This window comes from Poecilia reticulata, linkage group LG11 (genome assembly GCF_000633615.1).
Source record: "Poecilia reticulata strain Guanapo linkage group LG11, Guppy_female_1.0+MT, whole genome shotgun sequence".
NCBI classification, from domain to species: Eukaryota; Metazoa; Chordata; class Actinopteri; order Cyprinodontiformes; family Poeciliidae; genus Poecilia; species Poecilia reticulata.
Genome location: NC_024341.1, coordinates 463,916 through 478,762, shown reverse-complemented (window position 1 = coordinate 478,762; position 14,847 = coordinate 463,916). Strand labels below are relative to the sequence as shown.

Genomic DNA, 14,847 nt, shown 5'->3' with positions numbered 1-14,847 from the left:
CCGTCTTTGGGAGGTGTGTGTCCCTGTAGCTTGGCCATTCCTTATCCTGCCTTATTCCACTTGATTAGAATTTGAACCGGGCCAATCAGCAAACAGAAGGTGAAGTAGTGAAGAATGATGTTGACTTTCTGCTCTGTTTTACAATTGTAGTATTTCTGAACTTTTAGCAATGGCAGCAGAAGAAGTGAAGAAGGGTGTTCAGTCCATGTTTGCCACTCTTCCAAATATTGCATTAATATTAATAGCCATCTCGTTCGGCATGCCACTTCTGTCTTTGCAGTGGAGGATGGTTGTTTACAGCACAGGCAATTACTGGTTAGCTTCTTAGTGTGAAACAGGTTTATACATGTCAAGACCAAATGTCAGCCATTTGGTAAAATTTAAAACCTTAATAGAGACTATGCCTCCAGGAAGCAATCGTTTCTCAACAGCCAAGAGTTCAGTCCCTCTGAAAGAAGCAAATGGTGTAGGAGAAGGGGCTGGTTTTTACCAGGCTGGTGTCCCAATATATTTGGTGTAAAAGTAACACAACAATTCAGAATAAGGACATGATTCCAACTGTAAAACATGGTGGTAGTAGTGTGATAATCTGGGGTTGTCTTGATTTCAGAACCTGGAATACTTGCTGTGATAAATTGAACCATAAATTCTGCTGTCTACAAAAAAAAATCCTAAAGGAGAATGAATGTTAAGCCTCCAGCTGAACATAATGCATTGTGGCTTCCACAGTGAGGTTTCATTCTAAGAAGATGTGTACACTGCACACCTCCAATCAAAGTTACCCAGCAATTTCTTACCTTTATTGTTGGTCTGGTCTTGACAGTTCTCATAAGTGCAAGGTCCCCAAGCGCTCCACAAAGACACCTCACATTCCACAGGGCAGCTGATATGGCAGAGCTGTGTGGTATTCGGAGGAACTCCCAAACACAGTTCACTGTCCACTGGCCGCAAACCTATGGAGAAACACAAACGATGAATCAACTAGCAATAGCTGTGCAAACTCAATTACAAAAAAACAAAAACACATCAGAAAAGAAATAGAACAGCAAAAAACATAAATATGACTAATCATTGAGGCATTCTGACAAATATAAATTAGTCGATCAACTGCACCTTCACAGCCGAGTTAGATTGTCTTTTTTATTTGTGTATTTCAGATACAGTCAGGTGTCGGTGACTCTCTGCACGGTCACCAGACTGATGAATTATTCAAGCAGAGCAATAACAATATTCAGCTTCATTCACATGCAAATTGCCATCCCCAAAGATGTGTCTTTTAATAGTCACACTTAAGCATGTGTACATATCATGCGACCTTTAAACCACATGTAATGCTATAGAAGGTGATAAGTTCATCCATCCATTTTCTTTACACCCTTGTGCCTTAGTGGGGTCGGGAGGGTTGCTGGTGCCCATCTCCAGCTAATGAGGTGATAAGTTAAATCAAGTAAAATGATTGGTTGCTCTTTTATTACCATCTAAACTAGCAGTTCTCAACGTGGGCGGTACCGCCCCCCGGGGGGCGTTCAGAGGACGGCAGGGGGCGCTGGCGGAAAATTTTACAAAAGGGCGGCACTGGGATTTCTTTGGGGGGCATTTGGTCGAAGGTAAACTTTACACCTTATATGCACAACAATACCAGTTTAGACTTTGAGCAACTTGCTAAAACTGTATTGTTTTAGCATGCTTGGCTGCAACTGTATCGATGGCAGCTCTTCTTCTATTCAGTGTTTGTAGCTTCTTGGCGCAGCTCCGCTCCTGCTTCACCGCATCAGTTCAGCTTTACACTGGCTTATGACGTTGCTGTGATTCACTTTGTCTGGTGTCTGATTTTCAAATATATTATGTTTTATTGAGTATTTTTGTACACATGTTTTGGCAGTGCTGTGATCTTGTCAAAGCAGCAACTTATATTAGCGTTTTAACGTCTGGATGCTGCCCGCTTCCATGAAAGGACAACGGAACATCGCTCTGATAAACATGTAACAATACCCTCACTTTGTATCCCTCTGAAAAATGAACCCATTTAAATAAAGAAATCCCTCGATAGAGAGCGTTCATTTTATAGAGTTAACACCGGTTCTGTAAGTGATCTGGTAGCACCACAGCACTTTTGAATTTCAATCATCAGAATACCGGAGCTAAAAGGTTTACGTCAGTCTGCTTTTCTCCATCGATACGCGCTTCCCGGCCGCTCCGCGTTTATGGGGTAAAAAAAAAAAGACAATGCGCACGTTGCGCAAAACTCTGAAACAGGAGAACCGTGACATAGAACGGAGCAACAAACTATTAATCTATAAATCAATAGACAGGTCTATATAAATATATCATTCATGTTCCTGTCCCATATTTATATGGCATTTAAAGGCCCTGGAACTTTAGTTTTTCCACTGAAAGCTCTGGTTTACACAATAAATGCCATGTGGGTGAAATTTTATGGATGATACTCTGATGTCCCATTCTCCTGAAGGCAGCACAGAGCTGCACCACCAGAAACCCACAGAAACACTGAAGAGAAGAAGAGTTATGATTAATATAGTTACAGTTCTATCCATGTTTTAATGTTGCAGAGCTCAGTCGTTTGGAAATAGTTCAAAGTTTAAACTGGCATGTTGTACATCTTTTATCTGGTCATTTTGTGTAATATTTAACAACTAGAAAATGGCAAAGAATAAGAATATTTTTTCCACTCTGTCTGGCTGCTGTTAGACCTACTGATTTTAACTTGAATGTCCATTCAGTGGATTTTTATTAGTCACCTGTGAAAATAATTTCTATTCCCATGGCTTTTTTATTCTTTGGGAAATTATTTTTAATGATTAATCCGGAAACAACCATAAAAATCAAAGCATCAACAACAGCGAGAGTAATATTAATAATAAAATAATATTCAGTGCAGAGTAGACTACAAATTCTTTGATGGGGGGCGGTGAGGGACCTGGATAAAGGCTAGGGGGGCGCTGGCCCAAAAAAGGTTGAGAAACACTAATCTAAACAAATGTTGTCCCATTTCTTTTCATCCTACCATGTTTACTGCCATACAGTAACTGCACATCCAAGAAATGTTTGGTTTCTGAGTTACTGTAAGCTTCTACTGTGACAGACTGGCGAACTGTCCAGGGTGMCCCCGCCTCTCGCCCGAAATGTTCGCTGGAGATAGGCACCAGCACCCCTCCCAACCCCACTAGGGACGAGGGTGTAAGAAAATGGATGGATGGATGTAAGCTCCTAACCTTCTAGTGTAAAGTGATCTGACCCCAATTTCCCTGTGCTATAAAAAATAAACTCAGTTCTAATTAAATTAATCAGAATTTATTCAGGGAAAATAAAGGACTTTATTTTCTAACAGTCTCATGCAAGAAAATATTTTACATTAATATCTATTTGCATAGTGCCAGATCTATGGCCATAAAGATTTGTCTTTTAAACCAATAAATAATTTGGAATTTACAACCCCAACTCCAATGAAGTTGAGACTTTGTGTAGAACATAAAGAAAAAAATTGTGATGAGTTGCAAATCCTTTTCAACCTGTATTGAATTGAATCAATTTCAAGGGCATAAGTTTAATGTTAATGAGAAAAATTGTATTGTTGTATCCAAATAGTCACTGTTTTCTGTTTTGATGACTGCAACATATTCCAAAAAAGTTGGGACAAGGACATATTTATCACTGTGTTACATCACCTATCCTTAAAACAACTCTCAATAAGTCTTTAGGAACCGAGGAAACTAACTGTTGATTTTTTTCCCCCATTCTTGCTTGATGTAGAACTTCACTTGTTCAACAGTTCAGGGTCTCTGTTGTATTTTGCACTCCACACACTTTCAATGAGGGACAGGTCTGGAGTGCTGGCAGGCCAGACTAGCTCCAGCTCACTAGAACTGGAACTAGTGTGCTTATTCCTTATTTGGAACCATGACTCAAAGCTAAATGTGAACATTTTTATTATAGACACAAATGTTGAATTAGACCAGTAAAATGAATTTTTTTTTTTGTCAAATTGTGAAGGATTGTGGAAAGTCAAACATTCCTCCCAAAATTTTCTTCGTTAATAATGTTAAAGCAGCAATAGCCTCTTTGTTCTTCTGTACAACTGTGAAGTCTGACAAGCTTCTTCCCAGACTTCCCTTGCTCTGGTATCTTCATGCCAGATGGTGTGCATTCCGATGTGCTGTGCTTCCAGACACAAATTAGGGAGCAGAGAGGCCGCCTCCATGAGCCACCTGCCAAAAATATCCTGGTGCCCAGCTCTGTTCCAGCTGAGGACTCATGGCATCACAGTGGCACAGCTGCTTTCCAGCATGTCATTTAACTAGGATGCGCATTGATAAGAGTGTGTCCATACACATTCATATGGAATGAATTAGATCATTAAAACGTTCATTTGTTTCCATAACTCACTTCACTAAATTAAATGCATCATGTAAATTATTTACCACAGAGTGATGTTTTCAAGCATTTATTTGTGGTAATTATGGTAATTTGCCACTTTACAGTTAATTAAAATATGCTATTTAAACTTAGAATATTAGATTGGCCCAATAAAAATTTTAAATACAGAAATGTGTTCCTAATCACAAGTTAAATTTATTTCAGACTATATAGCATTAATTCACAAAACGTCATCTCAAGAAATTAAAAATACTCAACATTTTGTGTCAAAACATCCTGTATGAAGCCCACATCTGTTTGTGTCTGTTGGGGTGGACAGATGTAGTCCTTAACCTAAATGCTATTGGTCAGGTTACTTTGGTTTATTTAGTGGCTTGGTGACTGAGCTGAAGCTATCTAAAACTGAATAAATGGAGTTTTAGCCCTCACACAATCTGAAGAGGGGTTGAATGGACTCCGCTTGAACTTTTTACCCTGTGCGCGGTGCCGGTGGGGTTCCACTGACCCTGCGCCTAATTTTATACGTTTTCTTCTTTTTTTCATGATTTTGGGAACTAATCAGCTGATGGGAAACCCCCATCACTTCCTTGTTCAAAAGACTGTGACATCTGCCACACTCTTCCTAAGCGTCACAGTAAGACTGTGGGAAGGCTAAACAGTTAAATCTAGTGGAAATGTTTGCCAAAAAGAATAGAAATCAAGCAAACAATATTGCTTTGCCTCCTCCTCTGTTGTCTGATGTCTCAGACACACCACCTGATCCTGGGAATCTCCATCCTCCTACTCCGGTGGATCACACAGCCAGGTTTTGCTTCATGTCTTTATTAGTTAGTGTAATTTGTCAAAAAAAAAGAAGAAAAAAGTTGTACAGCCATAAGTGTGTGTGTGTTGCCTTATGGGCGTTGTGTGTCCCGCTGCCATTTGCATTGCATTCATATTGGTTTGGGTTGAGTTTGTGCTGGTTTTGTGCACATGATGCATTTTGGGGATGCATTCATGTGTATCAGGGGTTTTGTGCGTGCACTCTGAAAATATCCTGCAGGTACTCCTGGAGTTAAAAATGATTATGTGTGCTAACATTTTCTAGAACTGTGAAACAGCTTACAAATGAAAGAACAGTTTAATTTTTTGATAAATGTATGTATGAAAGAGCCACAACAATGATCTTTTAAAATAACATAAAAGTCCCTGTGAAAGTGCTGAATATCCAAGGAATCAGTAATGAGAATTTTGTACTTATGACACCTAAACATTTGAGAAGGAAAATGATTTAAAATAGATTTTCTAGGTCCTAGTTTCGGTAATGATCAGTCAGGCATTCTGTTCTCTTATTTGGCAAACAAAAAAAGGATGAGCCTTTGCAACATTCAAATAATGAATGAATGAATCAGTTGTCAGTTTTCCTTTAGGTGTCAAAACACCTTTTTGATAAGCAAATTGTCGCTTTTGTGGAAATATTCGCAATAAAGTTAGGTTGCAGAATCCTATTACTTGTGAAACCTTGGCTGTGGAAAGAACAAAGGGAAGAACTACAAAGTTCTGCTTCAAACAGTTGTAGGAAATCACCAAATTTGCAGTTAAGACGCACCATCAATTGGGCAATTTCATTCTAAAAGACATTATTTAATCACTTTCAGACTATTGAAGCTGGTGGATGAAGGAGAACCTGTAATGTTTGAAAAGTGTCTTAAGCACGAGATAGGAAACATTTAGGATGAAGATGATGCTATGTTGATTGCTAGGTATGACCAAATACTACCTGACAAGATTTCATACATGGTGTCAGGGAAAATGACATAGTGAAGGGACGAAGATGAAATTGAGCAGTAGAGCTGGCAGAACCACTTCATCCCACCTACATTCTCCACTCCTCCTTTTTCTATATCTTCCTTTGACTCTGTTCCTTTTTGGCTATTGCCTAAAGCAGAATCTATTGAATTTTTTACATCTCTAAATTCCTTCATTAATATCTTATTGTTTCTACCTAAAAACAATCTCCATGACAACCACAAAAAAATAATGTTTTTTTATGGTATATCGACTCAGGCAGGAGTAAAGAATAAAATCCAAGAAGTTGCCCGCCTCTGTTAACAGAATCAGCACTGTGGATTCTTGGCTTGGAAGGCTGAAAACGAGCCACTGGTTGTGAGCATAAGATCTGAATAATCTCAGCAACAGATGCCAGTTTCACCAGCCAGATGGACGGAGACTTACTGTGTCAATGCTGGATAAAAATGGGCAAGCTTCCAGGCCACTTCCAGCTCTGTGTGTTCAGCACAACCATTGATTTACTGGAAAATATATATTTCAGTGCTTTCCTCACTGCACTGCACGCAACTCAAAATGCAAATGAATGGTAATGGGGACACTATATTAATTCCCTGTCCTACATGTGTCTGAAGAGATGAGCCATCGTTGCTAAGCTCGTCTGGAACACAGCTTGTACATGTAATTTAAAACTAGTTTTAGTTTTTAGCTAATTTATTTCAAAATATTTGTGAAGCAGGACCTCTATAGCCTCATACTTTTGCTCAACTATAAAGTTGTCTAGTCTTGTTCTATTTGTTCTGTAAAACACTGGCAACAAGTCTACACCACACCAGGATACAGTTCAGATATCTTGACGTTTTATTTCTTTACAGTTCAGTGAACACTCATTCAGATTGGTTTGAGAGTATCAATATTAAATAATAAAATAAACGCTGGGTCTTAACTAAGCCATTTCTAAAAGATGACCATGCTTTGATTTAACCATTTCATTGCATGGCTGTACTTACACCCCACCACAGTGTAACAAGTTCTTTCCAGGATTGTTCTTTAACTACACCCATTAACTCCACCAACTGGCTTGTCTAGCCGAAGAAAAAAAAATGCTGCTAACTTCATGTTTCATGCTGCAGACTGTGTGATAGGTTTCTAACACCCAAAGTGTTTTACATTTAGATCTAAGAGTTTGCTGTGTATGTTAGCACTGCAGTGTCCCCTTCATGACTTCTGGAAAACTTTGAATGAGATGGTTTTCTCATGTTTAGAAGGCACAGTATCTAAAGTGTTTAGAATACCACACAGCACAATTAACTGAATATAACATGTTAAGGACTATAGGCTCCAAAGAATTAGGGGAGTTACCTTCTCTACTCCTCAGTGAACTGAGATTAGATGGAGCAACAGCACTGGCCTGCACACAGTAGACCTCGCGTGTCTGGATTCCACCTCCACACAACCCTGTCAGGTTTCCACGCCGACGATCCTGCTGGCTCAGCAGCATGTCCACCCTACACTCTGTCCACTCTGTGGTTTTCCAGGTGTAGCTGGTGACACATCAAGGCAGATGAAGTGTCAGATTGAGATCCCATTAACCTAAGCTACTTCATGTGACCAAACACAAAACGGTAAGAAGAAAAAACCACATTTATTTGATGCCACAAACTATATATTCTACGTTAGAACATGCTGCTAAGATGGACACATAGTGTGTGGCATATTAAAAACAGGCATTATGTCTTTTATTAGCAACATCACTTAAGATCAAATTTGTTTATATCCCTGGCAGATTTTGACGCAAGTTCCTCTTTATCTTAGTCATTAGAGCAAAGGAATCTTTTAACTCATATTTTAATAATTAATCTATGATGATCTCCACGTCTTTGAGTTGGAAGGCCTGGGATCCATCACCTTAACCTGTAGAACCCTCCACAGATTTTCAGGTTCAAGTCAGCACTCTGGCTGATGCTCCATAACGTTATTATTACTTCTGGTCAGAAGGCACAGGTTGTAAAATGAAAAGTTGTTCACTCACACAGTGCATGGAGGAACCACCCCGTCCTGGGGGCTGCACGGCTCTTTTTCTTCAAGTTCTGGGCACTCCACTCCTCCACCTATTGGGAATTGGCTCACTTTCCTGTTGCGACTGCGCTCCCCTTTTGCCCCATTGGGGTTGTAGTAGCACTGCTTGGAGCAAGCTGACCATCCAGACCACTCAGTCACATCACAGTCTCTGGGAATCACGCAGGCCTGAAAGGTCACTGGCAGCATCTCCTGAGAACAAAGGCTGGAGAATGAGACAATGGTAAATTTTAATTAGGTGCTGCTGGTTATAAGAACACAACACATAATGTTAAGGAGTTGTTCAGGTCAATTGAATTAAATTTTTTTTTTTTAAACAACAACCAGTTAAATTTGTAGTGATTTGGATTTTCTGTGTTTATTTAGGTTTCTGTGTTCTGTTGAGTCTCTGTGTTGTCCTGGCTACCCCTTGATTGAGTACAGCTGTTCCTCGTTTCTCCTGATTGTCTCCCTGTGTATTTAAACCCACCTGTGTTCCTTGTCAACTCTTGTGCATCAAGTCTGCCGTCAGTTGTTTGAACTAGTTGCTACCAGTGTTGAGCCATTAACATTCTGCTTGACTGTGCTGCCTGGATTATTGTGATTGTCCTTCATTAAATTCATAATTTCTCACTCTACAACTTGGGTCCATCACGTCTTCTTCACCGCAAATCATGACAAGATTCTTGTCTGCATCTTTTCTCTGTTCTCTCTTTGGTTCTGCTCAGGTAAATTGTTTGCAAAATCGGTTGAGTTTCTTTTTTCAAACCCTTTTATGTATTTTATGACCGTCTTTCACAAAATATAAAAGGATCCGCATTTATGGTACAACAGCTTCAAAATATAGAGGAAACATTTTCATGTTTCTAGCTTCAGTCAAAATATGAAATAAATAGTCCGATGGTATTGTGACCCCCATGCTAGATAACCTTGATCCTGTGCTATATCCAACATAATACAGTCAATAGGTGTAAGCCTCTAAAGCTCTCAGCCATCTGTCTATACCGTAAAGGCTGAGAATGAGAAAAGGTCTGTGGTTTCTATTCTTTCAGGCATAACAAGAAAATCTGTGGTAGGGCCATGGCTTTCTTAGGATGGAGTTGATTGTGCTCACTGGCCTCTTTTAGAGTGAAGCGAGCCCAGAGACAGAATAAGGCCATTCATGTGGTGTCAGTGAGCATTCTCTGACACCACATAAAATTCAAATGATGAATGAGTTTAGTGGGGTGTTAAAGTGGATCTTGGCCCAACTTTCATTAAGATGCTCTTATACTGTCTGTAGTGTGAATGAATGTCATAAAATAATATTAAATAATCAAAACTTTGGAGGCACCCTAAACCCGCACATACCAGATTTTGCACCCTCTGTCATACCATCTTTGAATGTTTAGACTAACTGTAAGAATGCTGAGTCTGCATTCCACCATGAGAAAGAAAACAATCATACACAGAAAAATCATTCATTCTAAAATAAGTGTCAGACTTTGCAGAATGTAAATGGCTTGACATCTGGTAGTTAATACAACTATTTCTGTAGAGTTGGTGCCTTAGCTGTAATTCAGTGCTGAATACCGACTCTCACTGGAGTAACATTTAACAGCAAGAGCTAGAATTATATATATAAATTATACCTGTTTACTATCAGGTATAAATTACATTTTTCTAAATTTGTATAACTTCCTCCTGGCTTTGATTGATGGTTTTTGACTGGAAGTGACTCATTTCAGCAGATGGCTATAGTAGCACTGGGAGGAGGTGGAGGAGCTTGATTTTCTTTCATAGATTGTGTTTTATATTATACTCTCGCAACATGGCAGTTGTGTAAAAAAAATTTATTTTATAAAAGTTACATACTGCTTACTGAAAATGAATCTTGGATCATAATATTTAAAGAAGTCCAGCCTTTAAACATCCCCAAAAATGCTAATGAATTTGTTGTATGAGAAATTATTTGTAACACCCTAAGAAGAAGGTGTCAGAACATGTAATACTTCTCTTTTGATTTCCATCCATCCATGTTTTACGCCCATCTCAAGCTTTCAGAGTAACAGGAAGCTGAAGCTTTTCCTAACAGTGATTATACAAGTTAAGGTCTTTAGCCTACCCAGGATGTCAGCTCAATGCAGGACAAATCAGAGACGCACCATGCGTGCACCTACCCAGTGACCTATCACAAATGATTGTGGACTGTAGGAGGAAGCTGGGGAACCCAGAGAAGACTCACAATCCACCAACACGACAAAGTCCACAAAGAGAGACCTCAGCCCAGAACTGGAATTCAGGAACAGGTAATACATTCTGGACATGGTATTCTGTGCCCTGGGTTATTCTCTAGCAAGAGGAATGACACAGGACCTATACAGATGCACATGCTTACAGAAAGAATGACATTCCAATCCTTTGTACCTCAGAGCTTCAATGGTCCCCCTCTTGTGTACACAGGTCACTTCTCTGGTTTGGTAGCCAACTTGCAGATCCCAGAATTTTCCTCCTGGGCGGTTCTGGCGATTCTTGTTCCTCTTCTTTTTGATTAGCTCTCTGGTCTCTGGGTCTTTTGTTTTCCCCTTTTCTCTTAATCTTCCTTTGCCTTTTTCTCTCATTTTTTCTTTTTTTGCCTTGTTTTTTACCTTTTTCTGTCGTTTGGGTCGGTCTGCCTGTCTGAATGCCTTGCCCTGTTTTCTGTTTTCTCTGACCAATTTTCTGTTGCTCAAAGATGGTTTGTTACCATTTTTGGACACTTTTTCCTCACCTTCTGTGGACTTTATGTCCTTTTCTTGGTACTGTTTTTCATCATCTCTCATCTTTTTTCTTTCTCTCATGGACTGTTTGCCCTCTTCTCTGGCCTGTTTGTCACCTCCTCTGGATGGTGTTTCACCATCTCTTGACTGTTTGCTGCCCTCTTTAGCAGATTTGTCAATTTCTCTGGATCTCTTGCTGCTTTCCTTGGGTGGTTTTTCAGCTTGTCTGGCTATCCTTGGTAAAGGTACAGAACAGGAGCCCCAAGGTCCAACTCTGAGACTGTAAAGGTTTTCCTCTCCCTCACACAGGCCGGGCTGACACGTCTGAAATTCAGTCAAATTTGGACAGGCGGACCCACCAAACAGTGGTGGTGCCAGAACAAAGCGTATCCGATTCCGTAAGCCAATCCCACATGTTTTAGAACATGAAGTCCACGGGCTGAACTCAGACACCACACAGTCCCGAGGACACGGAATGAGACAGGCCTGTTCCTGCCTTGGTTTAGGTTCAAAGTATTCACAAATTACGTCCTCCGCAGGCTCGCCATCAGATTTCTGAACACAGCCCACTTCCCGTGTTTGGATGCCCTCCTCTCCCTTTGTGCACACTGTTGGCCGCTGCACCCCAGCACTGCGCATCATCACTGGGACACACTGGTTCCAAGCACCCAGCTGCCATTCGTACAGATCTTTGTGCCAGTCACACACTCTGAAGCAGCTCTGCTGATTGTCTGGCCTCTCTGTCTGGTCACAGTTTGTGTGGAGAGTGGTCCAGCCTTCAGAATGGGCGCACCATACTGCTCTGCTCTGGCTGCCTCCAGGTCCACACTCGCTTCCCATACACCGACCCCAAGGACCTGCACAAATGAAGGCAAGAACAGTCAGCGATACGTTAGAGAGAGCAATCACAGCTTTTGCAAAGCAAAGGGTAGATTAGTTCTATGTTTTTTATGAGATATAGAATAGAAAACTCAATTTAATTCCTCATCTGCCATCCAAAGAGATCAGATGCTACACAAGCGGTTCTGTTGTTCTGTTCTCCTCACTTACTCTTAGGGGGAGTCTTTAGTTCACATTAGTTCACCAGAGTTGCAATCAGTTTTGGATTACTGAAAGTTCTGACCTGATTGCATGCAAGAACATGCTATTCACTAAGAAAATTCAAACATAAAAATTATATTACAAAACTGATTAAAATTGTTAATTTGTGTTGAATAGAGCCAGTATTTAACAACTAAGCCATTACCTTTGAAAATAGTATGAATAATGCAAATAAAATAGAAATACATGGTTTCCCCCAGTGTGTTATAAGCCTGGCAGCCCACCATGCTTTACTATGTCATTTATGTCATTATTTCAATCTGGAGAGACTCAGACGGAGAAAGAAAGCGATTAAAAGAGTTTAATGACAAAATGAACATGAGGGTCATTTACGGGGAGGGATGCTGGTAGATGAAGGCCAGCTGGGGTGATGCTATGAAATAATTAGCAGGTGGAACGGGTCAGCTCTGCATTACTAGGATGATGAGAAAATGAAAAGAAAAGAGGGAATGGGTTAAAAAGGAAGGAGACGACTTCTTGCTACTGGAGACGAGATGCTAGAGTTAAGGTTAGCCTCATAGGGTGACAGAGGATGAGGGTGAGATGAGGTCAATCTGGATGAAACCTGAAAATAAAGTTTATTTATAAATCACAGCGCTGTACAATGGAATTACACAAAATTACACGAAACCAACGGAAGAAACAAAATGGAGAGATAAAAGCCTGGGGAAATAAAAAACGTTTGTAGTTGCTTTTAAAAGCCTCCACAGTCAGCAAAACGGAGCTGTAAAGGCAAACTGTTCCACAGCCTGAAGGCCACCGACTGAAGGGCTGGTCCCCTTTAATTTTAACCGTGTTCGTGGAACGACCAAAAGATTATGACTTGGGGAGCGGAGACCACGGGCAGCAGCCTGACCATGTAATGCTCTGTATGTCAGGACAAGAATTTATAAGGGGTGAAGGACAAAAAGGGGATGGTTTGTATAACATTTTCTGGAAAGACCGTGGGCTTTGGATGAGGTTGACCAACCACCACCAGTAATTGCGCAGTGCTACTGACACTGAAGGAAGCTGCGCGCACAGAGAAGAGTTATGAATAATTATATGGAGAGGATGCTGAGGATGAAATGTCTAACCTATTGGTGTGATGCTGAAGGGATACCCTGAAGACTGAAATCTAAAGGCTGAATGATGACGTATATAGATGCTAGCTTCGAGGTTGCAGGGATGCGGGAGCTTGAAATGATAGACGAGCATAAAGAATAAAAGTTTGAACTCAAATGAGAATGAAAGAAAATAAGGAATAAATTTCAGTGCGAGACATGAGATTGAAATTTCAAGTGGGCGACTTTGTCCAAGTCGCAGGACTGGAAAGTAGATACATGTACGCAGAATGCATAAAGAATTTATTTTATTTATTTTTTAATAGAGGTGGTGACGAAACAAGGTGGCTGGATGCTGAGAGGGACGGCTTATCAGCAAGGATGTTAGAATGATCAGGGCTGAAACAAGCAGAGATGCCAACATGATTGGTGCCGGTTGATGTCATGAGACAGATGGGTTGAGGTTCAGCTCTATAGTTGGGACACGACTGCTTATGGAGGAAAGCGACGACATGGGATCGCTTGCAGAAATTCCCTTTCAGGGAACAGGTTATGGCAATAGGTTATGGATTAGTAAAACGCTGGGGACTTGAGCTGCTGAAATGAAGGTTGAAGGTGGAGCAGATACGAAGAGATTTTAAAAAAAAAATTTTAAAGACTTGAACTTGTTGAAACGAGCCGTGCAAATTAACTTCATTGGACCCGGCAATGAAATTGGAGGTTCGGTTTCTCCGGATGGGCAGTGTGCTTCACAATGCTGCAAATGCTGATTGACTGTTGCTAATGGGCCCACGAGAATGACTGCTAATGGCATTCGGCCCTGAGGTGAGACTGGAACGAACGCATTCGAGCTTGGAACCTGGGTGAGCTAGAAAGTAGGCTGCATCGACCTGGAAGTGACAGGATGGCTTGGGAAATAATAGCATGTAGATTTCGAACGATCTTAGATGAGAGATGCGACTTAGGCGACCCCGACTACAGATGAGTTTAATGCAGGAGGTGTGGAGGGGGGGCATCGACTTATGTTGGGGAGGCAAAATGAATCTATGAAGCTGAACATAAACATACATATTTAGACAGGCTACTTGTTAACGAGCTTAGGTCCTGAATTGATATTTGCTAGTCAACACTAGCCAACGTGCCTGCTTCCAACAACCTTACTCCACTCAGACGGTTAGTTTGGGGAAAAACTGTGCAAAGTTCTTTGGGATTTGCTGCCGTGATTCATGCAGCTCCTGCGAGCCCAGTAAAGCAGCAGCAGGACTCGGTGCTGCTGCACAGGGAAAAGCCTGCACAGGGAAAGCCCAGCGCTGGCGACTCAGGGTTCGAGGCAATTGTAGGCGGCTCAGAAGACAACTAATTATACAGTTTAACCATGAAAATTGACAGAGGACACAGATATGGGAAGTGGGGAAGCGACATGAAATGGCGATCAGCCAGGATGCGTTATGTATCGGAGAAAAATTCCTAAGTCGAAGCCAGAACTTATTATATTGAGGCTGACCACCTACTATTTAAGGTTGCTTTTGGCAAGAAGTGAATAGGACACGGAACAAAATTTGATGTGAAGTAATAATTGGGTAATGGCCCTAACAAGCAAGAATTTGGCTTGTTCAACGATTAGAGAAAGCACTTTTACTGACCCTACCGAGATGAGACATGGAGGGAATATTGACCAGCTACACGATCTGTCGGCAGCCAGTTTACTGCGCATGTCACCTTGCAACAAAGAGATTCACAATTAG

At 40.9% G+C, this 14,847-nt stretch overlaps 1 protein-coding gene across 5 annotated transcripts in view; it reads right to left on the bottom strand.

Moving 5' to 3' along the window:
• The window catches only part of thsd7aa (thrombospondin, type I, domain containing 7Aa), a 131,569-nt gene that overhangs the window by 85,613 nt on the left and 31,109 nt on the right, over positions 1-14,847 (bottom strand). For all 5 annotated transcript variants that reach the window (XM_008421216.2, XM_008421219.2, XM_008421217.2 and 2 more), the window contains exons 2-5: positions 10,627-11,815; positions 8,195-8,446; positions 7,525-7,706; positions 798-953 (exon numbers count right to left, since the gene is read on the bottom strand). In XM_008421216.2, the coding sequence (XP_008419438.1) occupies positions 798-953; positions 7,525-7,706; positions 8,195-8,446; positions 10,627-11,815 (1,779 nt within the window). The remainder of the gene's footprint in view (positions 1-797; positions 954-7,524; positions 7,707-8,194; positions 8,447-10,626; positions 11,816-14,847) is intronic.